Source organism: Salvelinus namaycush, chromosome 24 (assembly GCF_016432855.1).
Source record: "Salvelinus namaycush isolate Seneca chromosome 24, SaNama_1.0, whole genome shotgun sequence".
Classification (NCBI taxonomy): domain Eukaryota; kingdom Metazoa; phylum Chordata; class Actinopteri; order Salmoniformes; family Salmonidae; genus Salvelinus; species Salvelinus namaycush.
The window spans coordinates 18,675,712-18,683,315 of NC_052330.1; the positions used below are offsets into that span (position 1 = coordinate 18,675,712).

The 7,604-nt window shown below is 40.9% G+C and overlaps 1 protein-coding gene across 1 annotated transcript in view; it reads right to left on the reverse strand.

Moving 5' to 3' along the window:
• The window catches only part of efr3bb (EFR3 homolog Bb (S. cerevisiae)), a 56,207-nt gene extending 50,642 nt beyond the window's left edge, over positions 1–5,565 (reverse strand). The window contains exons 1-2 of the mRNA XM_038962268.1: positions 5,426–5,565; positions 4,589–4,738 (exon numbers count right to left, since the gene is read on the reverse strand). Coding sequence (XP_038818196.1) covers positions 4,589–4,595 — 7 coding nt within the window. The 5' untranslated portion in view covers positions 4,596–4,738; positions 5,426–5,565. The remainder of the gene's footprint in view (positions 1–4,588; positions 4,739–5,425) is intronic.
• Between the last annotated feature and the right edge of the window lie 2,039 nt (positions 5,566–7,604).

Below are 7,604 nucleotides of genomic sequence, written 5' to 3' on the forward strand. Positions count from 1 at the left end.
TTGCTAATATGACTAGGATTGTGCCTTTGGCTTCTGGACAACGTAAGAAAGTTTATACGAAAACCAATAGAACAGGAGAGAAATCTTGGTTAATGGCATGGGGAAGTATTTTTAGAATAATTGCTTCCACGTTTCTATGGTTGGATTTTGACTAGACTACTTTGAAGCAAGGTAAGACACGCCTCATAATTTGAAGTAAAGTAAAACATTCAGGTTTCAGACAATTATACTGCCTCAAGCTGACATTGTAGTGGTGGGTGACGCACTGACTGCCTGACTATCATTGTCTATAACCCATGGCGCTCTTTAATTACGAGTTCAGATAGAGAAATAAAAATAGTAGCTCTTTTTAAATTGTGGCCATCTAAACAGTAAACATGGGATTGCATTTAGAATTGTTATTTGTTGCGCATTGACTGGGCCTATAAAAGCATGTTTCACTCCATTACTAGCTTTTTGAGGAGCTACTCTCGCGCTGTCTGACATGTGGTAGGCTATTCCGCTGCTCAAACTAGGCTCTGCATGATGTGCGTGTGTGATTAACAAGATACATGAAGACTAGGGATGCACGATATATCGGTGAACATATCGGAATCTAACAATATTAGCTAAAAATGCCAACATCGGTATTGGCCGGTGTCTAGTTTAATGCCCCGATGTGCAAAACCAATGTCAAAGCTGACGTGCATACCTATATAACGTAGGTACATGACGTAATGACGCCACATAAAATTTTGCGCTATATGTGCAACACAGCATTCCTAACCTAGCCCACAATGTCTGCTGTGTGGATCGAGCAGTCAACAAGTCGAGCAGTCATTTGAAAGAGGAACAAACTTTCAGCGAACCAACTCAAAAGGTGAAATCAATTAAAGCCAAGATAATGGAATTCATTTTCCTTGACAATCTACCGTTCTCTGTCGTGGGTGATGTTGGCTTTCGCCGACTGGTCGAACACCGGTACACACCACCCAAGTGCGCTATGTTTCAGATGTTTCCCTACCGGAGTTACACAGTGATAGCGTCGCTGCTATTAGCTTCATGACATACATACAATGGTTTGGGTCTTTGCATGTCAAAAAAGATACAGTAGCACTGTCAAAGCTGTACAAAAAAGTCGGCAAAAAAGCAAAACCGGCCACGAACGATGTGTTTACAATACCACGTTGGTAATAAAGCATAATTTGTTTGACCGCAACTTCTGGGGTAGCTAGCTTTAGCTTGGTACCTAGCTAGCACCAATACAACCAGCCTGAAAACAATGACCAGTAGAACCTGCAGTCATTTTCATTATTCTTAGCAATGATTTAGGAATCCTTGTAAGTATTAGCTAGGTTGCCACTTGTTGTTCACCTATTGAAATTGAACTTCAATTCATGAAAATAAATAGCTCGTCAGCAACTTAACCCTGTTGCCCAAAGCTAACGTTATAAGCAGCCAGCTAGCTTCATCTGGCTAGTAAGGCTCGACCGCACCGGGTTATGGGTTGTGAAGCAAGCCACAATAAGGATTAGGCACAATAGTGGAATTTGAGGATTGCCTTCAAAATAAAAGTATGTCATTGACAGTAATGCAAATTAATACAAATAGTAGAATTATGCCATAGTTTTATTTTTGAAGGCTAACCGCAAAGTCCACTATTGTGGCTAAACCTTATTGTGGCTAGCTTCACATAGATGGGTCCGACCACCATTAATCAAATAAGAACTGTCTTATAAATTAGGGTTACTTTAGATGATGACACCTAGCTATATAGTTAGCTAGCTAACCATAGCTACTGAAACAGATGTGTTATTTGACACGTCAATTAGTGTTATTTGACATGTATCTTTTTTGACACGCAAAGACCCAAACAGCGTTCCATAGAAATCTTGTTTGAGAATGAAACAACTGAACAAATGAACAACGAAACAGCACAGCAAGTAAGTGAAAGAAATAGGTTTTGATTATGCTTTACTGGTAATGGGGAAATACGTAAATGCCAACAAAATAACTTTTTGGTCAGTGTGGTGTAACCTTAATTTAACTAGGCAAGTCAGTTAAGAACAAATTCATATTTACAATGACAACCCGGACGAAGCTGGGCCAATTGTGCGCCGCACTATGGGACTCCCAATCACGGCTGGATGTGATACAGCCTGGATTCGAACCAGGGACTGTAGTGACAACTCTTGCACTGAGATGCAGTGCCTTAGACCGCTGCGTCCGTTACTATTTAACTGTACTAGAATGCTTAAAAGGCCGTTAAAATTGTGAATATCTGTATCGTTTTTTATGGCAAGGAAAATATCGGATATAGGTCAAAAATGTCATATCGGTGCATCACTAATGATGACTAATGAAAATACACATTCGCCAATTTAATTCCACTAAATTATGACAATTAACCAATAGACCGATAAGCATGACCAGTCAAATGCATTTTGGGCGGTTAACCGATTAACATGCTTTTTACATTTATATCATAAACCATTTTTTCGAAAATCATGATGAAAGTGGCCATTTTAAGCCTTTGAAGACCTACAGCATAGTCCTTATAGTGTGCTCTCAAATATGGAATGTCTAGATTCTGAAATACTATTTTTCAAATACATTAATATGAATGTCTCAAAACAACCCTTTTTGATTTAGCTCTTTTTTTCTTTTTTTTTTTTTACATTATATTGTTTGAAACAATATACTCTTCAGACACACAACATTTCCATAGTGGCTCTCTGGTTCTTTTAATGATATGACCTATTTTTCTTTTACATAGAAATGTATATTATAGGTTATAAACCAATCACAGCCCTCTTTAGGATTGCACATTCAGCAAATCACCAGCACAGGGAGTTCCCTTTGAATCCATTTACCATTCACTGTGTTGGTGGTTCTCATAAAATGGATCAGAACTTCAAAATTAGCAGAGAGCCCACTCTGGAATTGTGATGCACTTGTAGAGTTTACTGTTCCAAACAATACATCTTAAAATGAACATATTCAAAAAGGGTAACTTTTAGATATATTAATATTGTACCTGATTTTTTTTAAACTGCCCAGGTAAACAAGAAGAGAGTGAGTGTGGAAAAAGGCTGAGCCACAGTGAAACAAAAAGACAGTTGTAGGAGGAGAGAAGTGGGAAGATAATAGAGGAACAGAGAAACAGAGAGACAGACACAGAGAGAGCGAGGTGGAGATGGGACCTCTTACCCCTGCCAACGCGATGATCCAGGAGGAAACGACAGTCCAGTGTCAGCCTCCGAGAGGCCGGGACTTCGGGCACAGGCAGGGGCATGGTGGGTACACACACACACACCGGCTCACACACACTCAAGCACACAGCCAGTCTCTCACACACAGAAGCAAATTCTTGCACAAAAACACACACTGATACGCTGGAACACATACAAACACAAAGGCTAGGCTATATAACATCAAGTTCCAATGACAAGACAAAAAAATTACTCACTAGTCTTGCATACAAATCAGTCCTGTCGTAAATCTACACAACCGCTCAGAGCCTCAACCAAGCCTGTAGTGTCACTGACAACACTAACTAAAGACTGTTCATTTCTTAACACAGAAACACACATATCCATAACCCACCTTGTCAAATCCTTAACACATGGATTGACCACTAACAACACGCCCTTCACACATACGCACCAGCTTAAACCTCAGCAACAAAACACCACACACACACCCTCCATAAAGCTCCAACCAATGTGAAGAATTTCACAGAAACACACTCACACAGCCCTTATGGCCTCTGCCGAAGACAACTTGTGTCTCCCTCAGAGTCTCTGTCTTGTGTTTCTTCTTCAGCTAGTGGAGGAGCTAACTGAGAGAACAGCCTGGGTGCCTTGGCTTTCAGTGCACTATGAGATTAGCGATTAGCCCCTTCTATAGCTGCTCTGCCTCCCTCTCTATCCCTCTCTCATTAATAAACATCTCACTAACACAATGGGCTTCACTATCCACCCTCTGTCTCTCTGTGTGAGAAAGAGAGGGAGGGAGAGAGAACAAGCTACATTGCTAGCTGTTTGGGGTTTTAGGATGGGTTACTTTATAGCACTGTGGCATCTGCTGATAAAAAAATGAAGCCCTTTTTATATTTAACTAGGCAAGAACAAATTCTTATTTACAAAGACGGCCTTTCGGGGAACAGTGGGTTAACTGCCTTGTTCAGGGGCAGAACAACATATTTTTACCTTGTCAGCTCGGGGGTTCGATCTAGCAACCTTTTGGTTACTGGCCCAACGCTCTAACCACTAGGCTACCTGCCGCCCCTCTCATAAATACATTTGATTGATTGATTGATTGATCAGAGGCAGCCTTTCAGCTACTTGGCGAGAGGTATCTTTGCATACACTGAACCTGTACACACAGACACAAATACATACACACTAGTACACACACAACCTATCACATAAGAGGGACAGGGGCACCTCCTTGAGTGATTCACTGAAGACTTTGATTAAGCAGCTCAGGGACTTTTCAGCCTCTGCAGCAGTTCAGCTTAGAAATGACCTCCACTGCATTCAGGATGCATAACCCTCTTGTGTACTACAGTATTAAAGCTATTGGGGAAATTGCAGATATTGCTTACCAGTCATGTTCAATATTCGTCACCAGGCGTCGTTGTTCTCTACGAACTGGTTCTGTCTAATCCAGTGTAGAGGTTTAGTTGGGAGAGACCCCCAAAGTAATGCTTTTCCGGGGGCAGACACAAAAGGAAAACCGCAGGATATCCTTAGGCCTGTGAAAAATGTTGTTAGGTTAGCTAGTAGCTAGGTTGTACAGTTGGCACATTAGGCAACTACTGTAAGGAAATTATTGTTAAACATTTGCTATATGACAATCTGCCTTCTCTGTCCATAGGCTGTTTACACATGCACATTCTCACTGATGAACTGTCAGCTAAGCTAGCTAGCAGTTACTCTAACTGGTAACGTTAACCCATGTATAGCTAGCTAGCATTTTAACAAGTAGGCTGGCCAGCTAGCTAGATTATGATTAACTAGAACCAACCACTTTATTAGCTAGCTATCTGACAGCATATTCGCTTGCAAAACAATTGACGTGAGATAGCTAACATATATTGACACATACGCTAGCTAGATAACGTTATCTAGCTAGCTAGATGCTGCTGCTAGCCATCATTTGTCAGTTAGCTAATATTTTCCCCTCTTGACACCAAGTAACTAGTTAATATCAAAGACAGTACAGTAGGTTTGGAAACTCTGCTAATATTGTTAACGTCAATTTGCAAGCACCACGTTATTTTAGCAGTAGTTTGCTGAGCTTGCCACAACAACAGCATTCACACATTTGGCTAGCTAAGTAACGTTAGCTAGCTAATAACGTTAGTTCAAGCTGGCTCATTGAATCACTCAAAGACAACTACAATTGTGAATGGAGAAGTGGTCGTAAAAAACGTTCTCACCGTGGGTTGACTTGAGATCATGAAATTGATGACTAGCCGAAAAGTATCCCTAACTTGCTGTCCAGCTGCGTTGTCTATCTTGCTAGCTAGCTACAGTTTTAAATCCCCCGTAGCCTGAATTTGAAGAAGGGTCCACCCAGTTCATCGTGTCAGACAAAGTATACAGTCAAATTCTGTATGCATCCTTTCCCCAAACCGCTACGCACGCTCGAGCTTAGTTTACAAGAACAACGTGCACGTATTGGAGCAGTATCCTTGACATTCTTGACAGATGTTTTCAAGTCATAAATGGCTTTTTACAACAAAAGTGTAAGATACATTGCTAATAATGTAGATATTTAGCTAGCTGTATTATCCTGCAGCCTAACTAAGCATATTATTCGTTAGTTTTTTCTTGAACTTATTTAATTGTCTATCATAATATTTAGGATAAGAAAAATGCAATTGCTTTAGTTAATCTAATATTTATTTGGGCTGAACTAATCAAATGTGTATATGTCTGACTGAATACTGAAATACTGTATCTTCACTGGACCTTGGATGATGCACCACATCACTGACGGTACCTTGATTGTTATTCCAGCTGGGGGCAGTAGTGGGTTCAGCTGCTGCTGCTGCTTTTTCAGCTGCTGCTGCTGCTTCTTCAGCTGCTTCAGCTGCTGCTGCTGCTGCTTCAGCTGCTGCTGCTGCTGCTTCAGCTGCAGTAGAGGTGGATAATAAGGATCCAAAAACACATAACACTGCCTTAATACATTACTGCTTAGTAACAGCATAGTAACTAATATAGACAGATATAGATATAGACCAATACTACACTCCTCCCCCATAGCTTTTAACTCCCAGAGAACAAGGTAAATACATTAGGGAAATACTAATGCAATATCTGAACAATGCATTCATAAACATTTGTCAACTACTGGTTTGAAGAAGACTTTCAAGAGCCCAGCACAAATCCAGGGGATTATTCTGCCCGGAAGATGGAATTTGTGTCCTAATAACTAGCCCAGGTAATGTCCTTTTTCTTTCCTTTTATTAAGTAAATGATAGAAGAATTTGTATGTTTAAGATAATGACTAAAGTATTCCACCCTGAAACCATATAATTGTATGAAATGTGTTAGAGTCATAATACAATAATGTGTGTGACTAGGCCATTGTGTTACTATTTTGCAATATGAGCTGGGTATAGTTGAGACATTCAAGGACAACTGAACTGTCGACTGGTGATAACGGTGAAACTAATAACTGGAAAGAGGCCTCCCCACCCTAGGGAGGAGAAAAACTGTTAGAAATGGCTAGGCTTGCAGAAGGGTGATAAACAATGTATGTGAACATTGGAAAAATACAGCCCACCTAAAGAGAGGTGGAGTTTCTACTGATGTGAGTTAATTTGTGTGTGTGTGTGCTATAAAAATATTGTGTTCTCATTTTGAAGACAGAACGCTCTCTGAATAAAGAACTGATCATTGTAAGCTGGAATTCCGTCTGTTTCATTCAACCAGTACCTTACAAACTCTGGGTTACAGACTGAGTAGTTTATTAAAGTTGAGTTCAACCATTGAGATAGCAAAATTCTCGTGACAGTAAAGGTTAAATTAAAAAATAAAAAGTGTTTGTTTGTTTTACTGTTCATTACCTCCTGAAACAGCTCACTCACAGGTCAAGCTTTTGAGGTGCCCTTCTCTGTCTAACAGGATATCTCCGCTCCTCCTGGGCTTCCGGTGGTGGGCCAGGTTCGGGTGGAAGGTCAGACTCTGTCTCTCCCGTATGTCCACAGTCAGGAGAATAGTCCTGGGGGTCATTATTGTTCTTGTTCTCTCGGCATGTCTCTGCTTGGGCGTTGGGCTGTAGCAGATGATCCACATGAACGTTGACATGGCGATGATCAACTTGGACTTGGTAAGTTAAAGGTCCTCTGCGTTGCAAGATCACACCTGAGTTCCACAGGCACCTGGGGTGTCTGAAGTCACGTATCATCACCCTCTCTCCCTTTTTGAATTCTCTGACAGTCTTTGTGTCTGTCATGAGCTTTCTTCTGCTATAGCTGGTGCTTTGCCACAGTGTTTGACAAGTCTGATTTCAACAATGTCAGGCGGGTACGTGGTTGGAGTTTCGGAAACAGTTCAGCTGGTGTACGTTCCGTTACTGTGTGTGGTGTGTTACGGTAAGGAAACACGAAA